This window comes from Cebus imitator, unplaced genomic scaffold, assembly GCF_001604975.1.
Source record: "Cebus imitator isolate Cc_AM_T3 unplaced genomic scaffold, Cebus_imitator-1.0 Scaffold37, whole genome shotgun sequence".
NCBI classification, from domain to species: domain Eukaryota; kingdom Metazoa; phylum Chordata; class Mammalia; order Primates; family Cebidae; genus Cebus; species Cebus imitator.
Genome location: NW_016107352.1, coordinates 4,907,728 through 4,923,677, shown reverse-complemented (window position 1 = coordinate 4,923,677; position 15,950 = coordinate 4,907,728). Strand labels below are relative to the sequence as shown.

The window sequence follows — 15,950 nt, the reverse complement described above, 5'->3', positions numbered from 1 at the left end:
CAGACTCAGAACTCTGGAGAGGGAGCCCTCACTCAGGCTATGCTGTCATGACTAGAGGGGAGGGGAAAATCCTTTCCTTCTACCATCTTAGGATTATTAGCTAGGGCCTTGTAAATTAGACTGACGAAAGACAGATTGACAATAGAAAAGCACACAGAAGTTTATTAACATGTAGCATATACACATAGGAGCATGGACCTGAGTAGTTCAAAGGGGTGGTTAGCACTTGGCCTTATATAACATCTTGGTTTTTTTTTTTGAGACAGAGTCTCTCTCTGTTACCCAGGCTGAAATGCAATGGTGTGGTCTCAGCTCACTGCAACCTCTGCTTCCTGGGTTCAAGTGATTCGCCTGCTTCAACCTCCCAAGTAGCTGGGACTACAGGTGCTTGCCACCACACCTGGTTAATCTTTGTATTTTTAGTAGAGATGGGGTTTCACTATGCTGGCCAGGCTGGTCTCTAACTCCTGACCTCATGATCCTCCCACCTCAGCCTCCCAAAGTGCTGGGATTACAGGGGTGAGCTGGACCACACTTGGCCCTACATAGCATCTTAATGAAAGAACAATAGAGCTTAGAGGAGTGACAAGACAATGGAAAAGGACTTTCTAGAGCAGCAGATGGTGGGAAGGTAAACCTACGTGTGAGCTAATGGAAGATAATGATTAGTGAATAGTTTGTTATGTAGAGTCCTGCAGTGTATCTCTGGGCTAAGTAAGGGTCTAGAGTCCTCTCGAGTTATTTACTCTGATTTTCCTAATAGAGAGGAGGGACACCTTTATGAATGTATATCCTGCATTTAGACTAATGAGCTGTATCTGCTTCCCAATTGCCTTTAGTTAAAAATAATCAATGTGCTAAAGTGGTGTATTTTGGGAGGCATATTCTGTTATTCTTCCATAGGATAGACCTAAAGGCTAAATTCTACACAATCAGTGCTAAGTATAGAAGAGTCAGAAGGTACTGTGCATCATCTAGAAGGGGAGAATCAGTACTGACTGGGTTATTGGAGAAGGTTTTGCAGATGGAGTCCAATTTTTCCTAGGCTATGGTGGAAATGTTGATATTGACAGCCTGAGGCAGAATAATGAGGAAGAAGGAATGAAAGGGAATAGTGAAAAGCAAGGTTAGAAAAATGTGCAGGAGGCTGGGCATGGTGGCTCACACCTGTAATACCAGCTACATGGGAAGCTGAGTCATGAGAATTACGTAAAGCTGGGAGGTAGAGCTTGTAGTGAGCCAAGATTATGCTACTGCATCATCCAGCCTGGGCAACCGAGCAAGACGCTGTCTCAAAAATACAATACAATAAAATACAACACAATACAATACAATACAATAAAAGTTATAGAGTCACAGTGAAATATACAGAATGATCATAATATAGTATATTTTACAATAGCACATAGAAAACCAAACATACAGTATTTTTTTATAAAAACAAAAAAATGTATATGCACATAGAAAAAAAGACTGGGGAAAGATACACCTGAATACCAACAATGATTATCTTTAGAAGGTAGAATTACTTCTGATTTCTATTTTCTCTTTTTAATATCCACATTTTCTAAAATTCCCTTCAATTAACATGCTTGCTTTTGTAGTTAGGAAATTATAAAAATTGCAAGCCATAATTACGCATTTGTTGAAATAATCTGACATCTCACCGAGCGAGAAAATTAATGAAATTATTTTCATTTATTAAAGTTAATTTTGCTTGTCTTGGAATCTGTGGTGTAATGTTAACAGATGTCAAAATTTCCAAATGATTATGTGATTGAGAAAGAAAACACACACTCCTAAACTTAGAAAAGGTAAAAAATAACTTCTGAGGACTCAGGACTTGAACAAGATAAATACTTGAAGGCTGAGTTAATTACTTGAAGAAAACCACGCTGCTTAGCCTATCTCTTCAATGGAACATTCTCACCTTCTAGACCACATATCTGAAGTGTAGACTAATGTCAGTTGGCTTTTATTAAGTGTAGACTAATGTCAGTTGACTTTTATGTTTATATTTCTTGCTTGAAATTAAATACATGCAGGCAAAAAACAACAGTACTTTTCTTCCTGAAGATTTGGTATTAGCTTACCAATAACTTTTGGGAAGTTTCATAATTGTTCATAGCTTTGTATTCCACCACCCAGTAGAAAATAAGAGACCCAGTGCTGGGCTCAGGAGGCCAAGGTAGGAGGATCATTTGAAGCCAGGAGTTTGAGACCAGGCTGGGCAACATACCAAGACCCCATCTCTATTAAAAAAGAAAAAAGATAAGAAGGGACCAAGAAACTTTTCCTCTAGCCTTAAATTCTCCAGTATAATGATTATTTTTTAAAGTTCACATTTAAATTGCTATATGTGCATACAGGATTATTCTGAAAGAAAGATGAACCTCAAGTAATCCATAATTTTTTTTTCCCCACTTGTACCAAAAGTTGTGTTTAGGGGGCAGTGAAAAGTTCCTATTGTATTTAAATTATGTGCCCTTTATATAGGGCTAATGACCAATCCTAATGGAAATCTTTGCTCTGAGTCATCTGATAGTAATTTAATCACTGTGAAAAATACACATACGTGAGTAATGGTACTAATTAGTCTTTCCCTCATGTGTGTGTGCACACACAAAATCAAAAGCAATAGAACAGCTTAGGTGGCAGAGGACAGCTAATGATGACAGCACACCAGGATACCTGGGTAAAAAGGCATAAAAAACTACCTCAATTACAGATTTGACTGTTTAAATAAATAAACAAAAAAGCAAACAAACAAACAAGAGAACCCTTGGCAAGGATAAATAGCCAAGTGCCAGGACTCAGGTGAATGACTGATTCAACGGCATACAGCTGGAATCCAAGGAAGAATTTGAAAAAGAATAAAGAATATAATTATTCCCATAAAAGATTTGTCTAGCTCCTGGCAATTGTCAAGAATAACTGACAAGATTTTTTTTTTTAATCATACTGTAAGTCCTGGGATACATGTGAAGAATGTGCAGGTTTGTTACATAGATATACATGTGCCATGGTGGTTTGCTACACCCATCAACCTGTCATCTACATTAGGTATTTCTCCTAATGCTATCCCTTCCCTAGCCCCCTACCCCCACAACAGACCCCAGTGTGTGATGTTCCCTTCCCTGTGTCCATATGTTATTGTTGTTTAACTCCCACTTATGAGTGAGAACATGTGGTTTTTGGTTTTCTGTTCCTGTGTTAGTTTGCTGAGAATGATGGTTTCCAGCCTCATCTATGTCCCTGCAAAAAACATAAGCTCATCATCTTTTATGGCTACATAGTATTAGATAGTGTATATATGCCACATTTTCTTTAGTCTATCATTGATGGGCATTTGGGTTTGTTCCAAGTCTTTATTATTATGAATAGTGCTGCAATAGACATACTTGTGCGTGTATCTTTATAGTAGATCTTAAACAAATTTACAATAAAAATACAACCCCATCAAAAAGTGAGTGAAGGATATGAACAGATGCTTCTCAAAAGAAGACATTTGTGCAGCCAACAAACCTATGAAAAAATGCTCATCATCACTGGTCATTAGAGAAATGCAAATCAAAACCACAATGAGATACCATCTCACGCCAGTTAGAATGGTGATCATTAAAAAGTCAGGAGACAACAGATGCTGGAGAGGATGTGGAGAAATAGAAACACGTTTACACTGTTGGTGAGAATGTAAATTAGTTCAGCCATTGTGGAAGACAGTGTGGCAATTCCTCAAGGCTCTGGGACTAGAAATATCATTTGACCCAGCAATCCCATTACTGGTATAAACCCAAAGGATTATACATCATTTTACTATAAAGACATCATTTTTTTTAAAAGTAAAATACCTTTCTTCCTTGTTTTGTTAGATATCATAAATTTGGATGAAACTTGGAAGTATTAGTCCAGAAAATTTGCTTTTGAAATGAAAATCCTTTGTTCTTTAGGTACCAAACATTTCTTAGAGCGTTTTAGAAGTTAAGCATCCTATAGCATTTGGCATTAGCTGGGGTCTGATAATAGGAAGAGCAGGCAAAGGTGTCTGCAGCTGAGATTTGGGTAAGCAATCAAAAAGTGATTGGTGTTGTTTTTATTTCAGCTGTATTATTGTCTTCTGCTACCCTAATTTCCAATCTCAAAATTGATTGAGTTCATGGTAAATATTTTGGAATATGATTGTTAAGCTGTCTAGTGTTAGAAAATGGAGAAAGGCCATAAAAATGTTAAAGAAATGAGTGGTTATTTTCTTATATTAGTGGCTAAGAAAAGAATGAAAATAAACTCTTCCCAACCTCACATCTTTCACACCTGCTTTGGATGTCCCAGCACTAAAGCATCTGTGCCTGGAGGTGGGCTCTCTCTGTGTGTGTGTGTGTGTGTGTGTGTGTACAACTTGGGTATTCAGGGATGCACAACACAGAGGAGGGGCATTATTTTCTGAGTTTTATTTGAAATAGTTAATATAAGACAGCTTAAGAAACACAGCATGGCTGAACTTTTCCTTAAATGTTCCCAAAAGCAAACTAGTATTTTTTTTACTTGATATTATCAGAAACACAAAGTGTGAATTTTTTTGTGTAGTTGAGTGTCACCAGAGACCAGGATGAAGAGAATGAAGTTCCAGAGCCAACCTGGGCTGATGCTGTGCCTGCCACTACTTCATCTGAGGCCACCACTGCCCCCAGGCCACTGCTTAGCTCCCCTGTGGTTGGGGCAGAGGGTAGGTAAACCAGAACTCCAAGTCCCATTTTGATTCTACAGCCAAAAAATTTGGTGCACAAAGGTAAGAGAGATCTGCCAATCTGCCACTGTATCTACAATGAGAGGAAGGCACAGGGTTACCCAGAGAGAAAATGTTATGATTCTAAACAAAGTGGACAAAATATAGTTTCCATTGGACTATGTGTAGAATTTGAAATCTGGCTGGCAATGGAGTAAATTTGGTCTCTAAAGAATTTCAACACTCTTATAGTATTTATTATTTTAATTGGAATGCCTTTAGAGGGGATTGTGTTCTCCTGTTTGCCATAGTCCCTACTGCTCCCTACTGTCTTACATGTGCCCTTCACACATGTAGGCATTTGAATTTTTGACGCTTTTATTGCACAGGAATGAGAAACAACCTAAAATCTAGATTCTGATTCATTAACATATTTTCTATGAAGTTAATATCTATTAAAAATGTATTATTATATACATATATTCTGTAGAACATGAGAGACTTTTTTGTGCTCAAAGGAAGTTTAGATTAGCTTGAAAATGAATTACACAATATACATTATTTGGTTTTGTTTTTAAGGGCAGAGGTGGTAGAAATCTATGGCTCATTTCCATTAGGTCTAGGGAGTCTTCATAATAGAGGTATATTTAGATGGAAGTTTTAAAATATAAATGAACCAAGCCATACTCCAAATCTGGGGAAATGTTTAAGGAAGATAGAGAGAGGGCTGGTTTAGGTATTGCCAAATAAAGCTTATGACATATAAGTCCCAGACAGCAATTATCTATTTGGTTTTTTGTTTGTTTGTTTTTTGGCTTCTCCCACCTTGGAATCACTTCTTCAAGTAGGAAATACTAATCAAGGCACTCCAGAGTACCACACAATAATAAGGAATTTAGCAAATGAGGAGCTCCATAATTAAAGGAACCTCATTAGGACAATGTGTCTTTGTTGTTATAGCTCTCCTGTGCTTTTTTATAGTAGATATATTTCTACGATAAGACTATATGATATTAGAAAATCATACCATGTTTTTAGTGTCCTGCAAGAGCTGTTTTCTTCCTTTTTTTTTTCTTTTTTTGAAATGTAGTCTCACTCTGTCACCAGGCTGGAGTGCAGTGGCGCAATCTCAGCTCACTGCAGCCTCCGCCTCCCAGGTTCAAGGGATTCTCCTGCCTCAGTCTCCCAAGTAGCTGAGACTACAGGCATGCGCCACCACACCCAGCTAATTTTTGTATTTTTGTTAGAGACAGAGTTTCATTATGTTGGCCCGGATGGTCTCAATCTCTTGACCTCATGATCTCTTGGCCTCCTAAAGTGCTGGGCTGTGAGCCACTGCACCTGGCCTTAGAGCTGCTCTTTAAACAGATAATTGTAATACAAAGAGAGCCCCTCATTTTACTCTTTGGTTTTTTTTTTTTTTTTTTTTTTGGTAACTTAAGGAGTTTTTCTTTCATAGTGGGCAATTGCATATGATCGTGGTGGTTCTTTCTGTGAACAGACTGGGAGGAAACGTGAACAGGAAATGGAAATAATTTTTATTCCAAATATTAATTTGATTGTAAATCAAACCTAATGTAAGTGAAAGAAGTCCTGTCTTTCTCCTGTTAACTAATACCCACAAAAGTATTAGCCAGTGAAGTCTCACTTAGGCTTTCAGGGAAATAAGCATTTTTAATACGATTTCATGAAGACCAAAAACTTTCATGTTTTCAAAAGAATTAATATCTAGTGGTAGAGTTTCAGGTGGTGAGGGAAATGTTTTGGGTTTTAGGAAATCCTTCTTTCACTTACTTAGAACAGATTTTCTTGGTTGGTCCACTAGCGGGCATGAAGAAGAAATAGTTTATTTATATAACTTTATAAGGTGTTTATTTTTTATATCTTCAATATAAGAAAAATCTGTAATACGTTATCCTTTTCTTATTCTAGATCCTAGATGTTTGGAAGCCTTGAAGCCTGGAAACTGTGGTGAATATGTGGTTCGATGGTATTATGACAAACAGGTCAACTCTTGTGCCCGATTTTGGTTCAGTGGCTGCAATGGCTCAGGAAACAGATTCAACAGTGAAAAGGAATGTCAAGAAACCTGCATTCAAGGATGAGCAAGTAAACTGGCTTGTCTCTATCAAAAGCCTAGAACTCCCTAATTTCTGCATGTTCACCCAGTACAAATACAGCACTATAGTTGAGTGTATACTGAGTATTTCAACTTATCAATGTAATTGAATTCTCACTACAGCACTAGGATGTAGGTATTATTAACCACTTACATAGATAAGGAAGCTGAGGCTCTGAGAAGTTTAGTAACTTGTCGACTGTCACCCACCTAAAAAGTGTCAGAGCTGAGGATTTAGACTTAGAGCTGTGAAACTGTAATACACAGGCTCTATCTACTTCACAGCCTGCAATGTGATTCTGATTCCTTTCATTCCTGCTGTATGTACTATGTCAGCTCAAACCCCTACTGCTGCCCCTGCCCATACCCTACCCACTCACCTCCCCAACCTCCTTATGTCCCACCTACCCCAGTAGCAAGAGGTAGGTGATAGGAAGTACTTTGGTGTGGAAATTAGAAATGATGGGAATGTTTATGAAGGAGTGCTGGGATAGGAGTGGGGAGGGTGAGGGTAGTTACATTTTTTCCTCATTTGCTCTGAAAGCGGTAATAGGGAAAAATCAATCTGAATTAAAATTAAATAACTTAAATGTTTCACAAACTGTCACTTTGTATTCTTCCAACATGTTTGGTAACAAAGTGTTTAATGTATGTTTAAACAAAGAAGCTTTTTACACCCTTCCATTAAAATACATACATCTGGGGTTTCCCTTCCATTTTATGGGAGTGGAATGGGAAGGCCGTTGACAATTAAAAACCACTTGAAGTTGACATCCACTCTGGAGCAAGGTGTATTAAAGACAGGACTCACACTGAAAGGTGAGCCACCAAATTGAAACATGAGTAATGGAGAATAACGAAGAATTGGCTCTGTCGTTTTATATAATACTTTTGCAACATCCCGTCTGGGAAGATCATTAGTTCTGAGCTGAGCTCAGACAGCAGCACTTGCATATTTCATCTCACAAAACACTTTCTCCTTCTATCGGGTCTACCCTCATTCAATTCAACAGTGTAAAAAAATGCCCTCAAGGAAGGAGATGGAAGAATAGCCATCTTGGCAGAAATAATATAATTTTATTTAGTTAATTAAAACTGTATTATATAATGTTTGATACTACAAAAGAAGATATGCAACATACTCATCAATTTAAAAACACAATAAGTTGAACACCAGTGAACACATCACCTAGAGAATGAAACAAACATCACAAATTCCATTGAAGCTCCCTGTGTGGCCCTCCACCATCCCAGCCCCTGTTCCATGCCAGGAATATCCCATTTTGAACTTTTTGTTTACCATGTCAATGTGCTGTTGACTTTTATAGGTAATTTTACATGTAAAACTCCACATGTCTCTATGTGTCTCTAAACAATAAATGTTTAACCTTGCTTATTTTAGAGTTTTACAGGTATGGTGTCGGTGTCATATACTAGTCTTCTGCAACTTACTATTTTCATTCAGTGTTATAACTAATTCATATATTTTATGACATATAAATATATTTCTAAATAATTTATTATTTAGTTTTTTGAGCTTTAGAAAATATGCATCATAATATGTAATTTTCTACACCTCACTAGATTTTTTTTTTTCATTTTAAACAAGAAGTTTATTTAAACAACGAGACGCTTGACTTGAAGGGAAAACTAGGATTCTTTTCTGTTGTTGTTTTAGAGTAATTTATCCCTACTTAAAGACAGATTGCCCTACAGGTAACAGCTACGTACAAAAAAGTTATAAAATTGTCCTTGGTTTTACAATGATAAATGAAAAACATTAAAAGTCTCCAATCAAACAAGGTATGCAAGGATTTTTATTTTATTATTTATTTATTTATTTATTTTTTTGTTAAAACAGTGAGAGCAAAATAATTTACTGGAATATAAAGATAAGAGCTGAATGAGCATGCCACTAATGGAGAAAGGGGGTACTTTCACAGAATCAGTATTTTTCCCCATCCCGTCTCCACTTGATGTCAATCAAAACATACCATTGGCTGTTAAAAAGAAAAAAAGCAATATGCTTGTACACATATACCAGTTACTTTATGTACAATAAAGGAATGGGGAAGGGGAAAATGAAAGAATAGAGAAAACTATACTGTAGTAGCCAGGATGTGGTGGAACCAAATTGCAGTTTTCTAATTGAGAATGTAATCTTGGTCTTTAAAGAACAGAGTTCTGAAGTAAAGAAGCAGCTTCTCTTTTCAGTAGACACCTCCCGTCTGCTGTTGGAACACATCAGTTGTATCTTCATCCTCCATTTCCAACTGTGCAGGTATGTCTGTTTCATTGATTGGTTGCCCGTCAAATCAGGATCTGATCTGCCTCATTGACAATCCCTGTCGTTCATTAGTTTATTAGGCTTTCATTAGTTTGCTAAGTGGTGTATGCCTCTTAATCTTAAACTGCACCACAGAACCATCCTGCCCCACCACTTTCAAATTAATATAATAATTGTTCTCAGTCTTGACTCCTTCCTTGGGCTTTTTGTCAGCCATGGTGAGTGCTGGAGTCTCCTCAGCTGCCGCTTCACAAAAGCGGTACCAGGTCTGCACCGAACAAGCACACCAGCAGCACCAGCAACTCACTAGATTATTTTATTATAATTTTTACATTTTCATTTACTTCCACAGTTGTATATTTGTGTGAGTATACCACTATATATATATATATACATATATATATATATATGTGTATATATATATATATATATATATATATATATAATCGTAAGTTCTTCTATTTTATTTTCATCAGTATTCCAACACTGTTGCTGTGAATGCTCTTATTCATGTCTCTGGGCACACATACACCAGTGTTTTTCTGAGGTATAGTCTCCAAATTAGGATTGCTGGGTTACAGAGTATGTAAACATTCAAAACCAGTATATCATATCCATTTTATTCCTGAAGTGTCTGAACCAATTTATTATAAATTTCTGTCAGTTGCATATAAAATTCCCATTGCTTGATATTCTCATCAACACTTAGGGTTATCAGATGTCTTTATTTTGCTAGTAAAGGTGTAAAATGGTATATTGTTTTATTTTATTTTATTTTATATTTATTTTTGAGGTGGAGTCTTGCTCTGTTGCCCAGGCTAGAGTGCAGTGGTGCTATCTCAGCTCACTGCAGCCTTCACCTCCCAGACTCAAGTGATCCTCCCACCTCAGCCTCCTGAATAGCTTGGACTACAGCCACCTGAGATGGAGCTTTGCCATGTTGTTCAGGCTGGCCTCAAACTCCTGGCCTCAAGTGATCCATGACAGCCTCCCAAAGTATTAGGATTATAGGTGTGAGCCATTGCATCTGGCCAGTATATTGTTCCTATTTACCTTTCTCTGATGACACCTTATCATGTTTACCTACCCTCTGTGCTGCTGCTTCTGTGAATTACCTGCTTATAATTAGGAAAGATTGTCTTTGTTAGATTTTTTGTCTTTTCCTTATTGAATTTTTGAAATTCCTATATATCTGAAATCTAATTCTTTGCTAATTATTTGTGTTGCTAATATCTTCAAAGCTTGTCTTTTTACTTGTTTATTTTTGTTTTAACAAACTCAATTTTATTGCAGTCCAATTTACCCGCATTTCCTTTTGTGGCTGGCACTTTTGTTCCTTCTTTATGCCACTCAGCCTCTCAGCCTCTCAGCCATCTTTCTCAGGTGAGAAACTTCCCTAGGAAAAAAAATGACTCTGAGTGCTGGCTCCACCTCAATAGATAATCATCTTTGTGCCAGGTAACTTCTTAGCAGCCCTTAACCTCTTTGGTGTCAGAGGCGTCCAAACCAGAGTAACTCCACCTTGAATAAAGACTGCATAAAGCCAAACCTGCTGGGTTACATTCCCAGGAAGTTAGGTACTCTTGGTCACAAGATGTTTATGGTTAAGGAAACAAGTTAATAATGCTAACTAATTAAGTAAGACTCAGAACTTATGCAAGTGTCCCAATAAAGAAAAAGCATCCTTAGTTTAAGAGTTTCACTTTAAAAATAATAATATACTCACAGATTCTTGCTGAAATTAATAGTTGCAGAAGAGAATAACAATGCTAATAGCCTGTCACAAGCTGATCACGAGCTTTTATAATAAAGCACATTATATTTAGCTCTAACACCCTATATAAGCAAATATTATGTTTTAGGTAGGGGCGTTCCTCCTCTTGCTTTTTGAGGACACCCTACTCTGTAATACAAGTAGTGCCCAATAAACTATCTTATTTTCACTATGCTTTGCTACTTGCCCTGAATTCTTTATGGCATGCCATCTATGAACCTGCTCTTGGGGATCTGGGTTGAGACCCTTTTCTAGTAACATCAGTGATTTCTAGGTGCTTAAAAAATTTTTTTGGGGCCGGGCGCGGTGGCTCACGCGCCTGTAATCCTGGCACTTTGGGAGGCCGAGGTGGGCAGATCAGTTGAGGCCAGAAGTTTCAGACCAGCCTGGGAACATGGCAAAACTGTGTCTCTACACAAAATTTTAAAAATTAGCCAGGCCTCATGGTGGGTACGTGTAGTCCCAGCTACTTGGGAGGCTGAAGTGGGAAGATCACTTGAGTCCAGGATGTCAAGGCTGCAGTCAGAGTGAGACCAAGACCCCATCTCTGAAAAATAAAAAGTTTTTTTGCTTTATCTTCTTTAGTTGTCCTTAGCATGAAAATGAGTATAAGATATAGAAATAGACTTTCCTATATTGTAAGTAAAATTTTGATGCTACAAAAGAAATAGCACTCTAAGATATGCCCTCTCAGCAACGCAATTTATTCTATAGAAGGGTGCAGGGTGCAAGGACAGAGCAATGATGGTCACCACAGCTTGGACAAGGTGGGAAGGGGCACTTTTGCCTGACGGAGGTCATCCCTATTGCTGTGTCATCCCCTATTGGCTAGGGTTAGACCGCACAAGCTAGACTAATTCTGATTCGCTTTTTTTTTTAAGTAGGGGTCAGGGCTGGAGTGACAGGGTGGGTGTTTTGGTGGGATGGACGGTGATGGGTGTGTCAGAGCAGGTAGATCAGGTAGCCAGGGGGATGAGTCAGGATGGGACGGTGTGGGAGATTAGGGGGTTAGATGTGAAGTACTGATTAGAACCAGAGGAGAAGGTTGTTTACTACAATTACAAGGTACTAAACTTTGAAATAGAGAATTACAGAATAAGAGAGCTGAACATACTGACATACTGATTTTTTGAAGAGAAACCTCGGATTCACTATAACCGTATCTTTTGTTGTGGGATGGAGAGCTATGGGTATTTTCTGGAAGCCCACATTGCATTAAAAAGTAGCTATCAGTCACCATATTGTTGTTGGAAAGTAGAAGGACCCTTTAGAATGTCTAGGCTGTTATTTTGACAGGAGCAAAAGTACTTACATTTCTTGTTCAAGCTTTTCACAACTTTGCCCACATAGACAACTGATATGCAAACATGTTGTAATGTTGACTTTGGTGCTTGTCCCTTTGTCTGCAATGTCCTTCTCCTGCCTCCCTGACTGACCACATCAATGCTGCAAGGACAAACTGAAGGCCTCTTCCTTTGCAGTACCTTCTCATCTCTATCAACTGAGCAGCAACCAATATAAGTAGCTGAGACACAGGTCTCAATGATCGAGGTTTCTTAAGCCAGCTTTAGAGAAAATCCAGGAAAATCACCCATCCAAAGAGGCTTTCAGAAGGTTTAGTATTTATACATATCTGTGAAGTGGGGAAGGCACGTAGGAAGAGGGGCAGCTAGGCAGTAAGACAAATAGTTATATTCCCGTGTGTCTTTCATTAGTGCCTAGTAAATCTATATTTTACACAAGACAAGGTGAAGGTCTAAAGAGAAAAAGGGAGTAAAGCAAGAGCCAATCACGGAGATGTCTCTGGGCAGGTGGAGGAAAGATTGATCTCTTGTCTTCATTCTGCACCTGGGAAGATAAACTTGTAATCAACATTATCAGTGTGGAACTGAACAGACTTTAGTTTTAGGAGCTAAATTTGGATTGTAGACCTATAGTTATGATTGGCATGTCCTTGTTTGTGGGAGGCCAGGAAAGAATTTACCTATGACTGATCTGTCGGGGGCAGTCCTTTCCAGATGCCTAACGCCTTTTACCTTTCCATGGGGATCTGGCTGATGCACAATATTAGTAACAGCGATTCATTTGGAAGAGAGTAGTGCAATGACTCAGCCCCCAGGCTTAACCTTTCCTTTTGCATAAGATTTTGGGGAGGTCCTGAGATTTTTTTCCTTTCGCTTACATGGTCCACTCACTCCCAACACTGAGGACCCAAAGCACTTGGCTTATGTTTCCATTCTGCACACTGATGTCAGGCTGAGCTACTTTGCTCTTAGTTGAGGCACATCAGCATTAATTTCCTTTTGCTGCTGTAACAGATTTGGTGGCTTAAACAACAACAATGTGTTATGTTGTAATTCTGTAGGTCAAACGTGTGATGCAGGTTTCAATGAGCTAAAATCAAGGTGTCCATAGGGCTGTGTTCCTTCTGGAGGATCTGAGGGAGAATTCATTTCCTTGTCTTTTCCAATAACTAAAGGCCACCCACATTCCTTGGCTCATAGTTCCTCTATTTTTAAAGCCAGTAACGGCAGGTTGAGTCCTTCACCTTCTGCCATCCTTCTGGTTTTCTGAGTAAAGCTGGGCAAGATGTTCTGCTTTTGAGGACTCATGTGATTAGATTGGGCCCACCTGAATAATCCAGGATAATCTTGCCACCTCAAAGTCCTTAAGTTTAGTTACATCTACAGAGTCCCTTTTGCCATGTAGGGTAGCATATATACAGGGGGGATTAGGGAGCAGACATCTTTGGGGCCTTTATTTCATGTACCACAGCAGCCGTGTCCTCTGCCTGCTGTCTGAGCTACTTATGAGCAAAGACATGCCTTGTTTGTCTTTGTGTCCCTAGTTCCTTAAGTGTAAGATGAACTCAATAAATTTTTAAAAAACCAAATTGAGCATATTTTATAAAAGTCATTACAGGAATAATTAGCTACTTGCAAGAGGGAATAGAAAAAGATCAGAAAACAAAATAAAACAAAACAAACCCACACTAGTTTAAAAGCAGACTAAGAGAGGAGGGATATATCAGTGAGTGAGGGGTTGTCCAGTCCAAGGTTTTATCATGCAAATGAAGTCTCCAGGTAGCTGGCCTCGGAGAGAATAAATTGTAAATGTTTCCTATCAGACTTAAAGAGTGTGTTCTATCAGTGACTCCAAAAGGGAACAGAGTAGAATGAAGTAAGTATGGCTTTCCCTTCCCATCATGGCCTGAACTGGTTTGGAATGCCGCTGACTGAGAGGAGTCCATTCAGATGATAGAGGAGGGCCTTGGAATTTTATTTTTGGTTTATAGCCCCAAGTCATAATTCACACATATATGTATGATATTTTGTTTTTTAATTTTTAAAATATTGGACTGATTTCATTTCTGTATGCACTCATTTATCATTTTACATAAATTAGTAATTTTTGCAAAAACCTTTCATTTAAATGAACTAATTCATTTAAAGTCACATCAGACTCTAAAAATTAAGAATCCTTAAAGCCTGTTTTAATCAAGTTAAGAAAATATGGGCTCTTAGAATTACCAAGAAATCTTAGAGTCTTCTAGTACTATGTCCCTTCTATTGCTTGTAACCCTTAGACAGACACCCTAAGCAACTGGGCATTCTTGGGGTTTCTGGAAGGCTATTATCTCTTCCAGGAACAGTTCCTTCTTAGAAAACACTGACTCCCATTGCTATAATTGGAGTTGGATGTCTTCCGTGGCTTCTGGCTTTGACCCTTCAAACTCCTACCCTGACCTTGTGAAGCCAATCATAATAATTGTGTGATTATTTTAAGACAGTCAATATATCCTCTCTCATTCTGGCTGCTGCTACAGCTTCTCCTGTTTCCATGGCTCTTTTACCATCCTATCCTCTAATTCTGAGCATGCCTTCTGGGTTGCAAGGATGTTCTTGGTGACTAAAGTGGGGGAGAGAAACAAACCAGCATGGTCCTTGTTCTAATTTCTATATTCCTATGGATTCCACCTCAGATGGCTGCCACATTAATAAAAGACAAAATGTCTCTCTAGTTGAAATGTCTCAGCAGAACAAAACAGAAATTATATAGTCAGAATTATAAATTAATAAGTAAATTGGGACTTGTGGATTGCATAGACAGCAAAGACTTTCTCTGTTTTTCTCTGAAATGACTAGAAGCTTTCATTTTATTTTCACCACGCTTCAAATTTGCCCTTAAACTTCACACTCAGTTTCTTGACATGATTTGTAAATGCTAATGGAATGCCCTAGTTATTTCCTTCTTGGCATATCAGTTGATAACTATGTTAAATGTATCATTTGGCTATTTTCCTTCTGTACATCTTAATGAGGAGTGCTATGGTTTGCCAGTATGTGCAACTTGGGACTTTTCTCAAACTGATTCCATGAATAAATCACTGCTCAGACTTGCCTTCAGCTGTTTTTTTTTTTTTTTTTTTTTTTAAACAAAAACCAAAAAAACAGAACATCTCCCTGCTGGAAAATAAAACAAAACAAAAACAACTCTTGCCTTTAAGTAATTATCTCATCTTTAATCTTCTAAGAAAGAAATACTGGAATTGGTATAGACTTTGCCTCTGAGACATTATATGTTTTGTTATTAGAAAAGGTTGACAAACACAGTAAAATTGGCTAAAATTGTGCTTCTTCAAATTTTGGAGCATTATCTTAGCTTTCCTTATATTAAAGATTAGAAGCCAAATCTATTACCTTGGTCTTGTCTCACTCTCCACCTCCACTGTATACCAGGAGTCCGTGTTCCATCTCTCTGTGAATCTCTCTCTGCACAGTCACCCAGCCAATGACTGCAGCTGGCCCCTGAGAAACATCCCTGAACCTTTTGTCTCTCTCACTTCTCTTATCTAATTGCTCATTAGATCTGGTCCATCTTACTTCTTCCTGTTCCTTTCCACCCTGAGACTGTCATTGTATCTGACTTCCAAATTGGCCTCCTCTCCTCCAATCTTTATCTGCCTAGTACTGTGGAGTTACTGTAATTCTGACCCAATTATTTTCCTCCTTCAAATGCGTTAGGGTGAGACCCATGGCTGTGTTGG

General features: G+C 38.2%; 2 protein-coding genes across 10 annotated transcripts in view; one reads left to right on the top strand and one right to left on the bottom strand.

Annotated features, from left to right (window-relative positions):
* The window catches only part of COL28A1 (collagen type XXVIII alpha 1 chain), a 207,356-nt gene extending 199,111 nt beyond the window's left edge, over window positions 1–8,245 (top strand). For all 9 annotated transcript variants that reach the window (XM_037737295.1, XM_037737294.1, XM_037737293.1 and 6 more), the window contains 2 exons: window positions 4,585–4,723; window positions 6,656–8,245. In XM_037737295.1, the coding sequence (XP_037593223.1) occupies window positions 4,585–4,723; window positions 6,656–6,828 (312 nt within the window). In that variant the 3' untranslated portion in view covers window positions 6,829–8,245. The remainder of the gene's footprint in view (window positions 1–4,584; window positions 4,724–6,655) is intronic.
* A 449-nt stretch (window positions 8,246–8,694) lies between these two features.
* LOC108301877 (small ubiquitin-related modifier 2-like) lies at window positions 8,695–9,346 on the bottom strand. Its single transcript, XM_037737299.1, has 2 exons — window positions 9,208–9,346; window positions 8,695–9,129 (listed from the first exon to the last, which is right to left on the bottom strand). The coding sequence occupies exons 1-2, from the start codon at window positions 9,344–9,346 to the stop codon at window positions 9,053–9,055; spliced, it is 216 nt and encodes a 71-aa protein (XP_037593227.1). The 3' UTR covers window positions 8,695–9,052.
* Window positions 9,347–15,950: the final 6,604 nt, after the last annotated feature.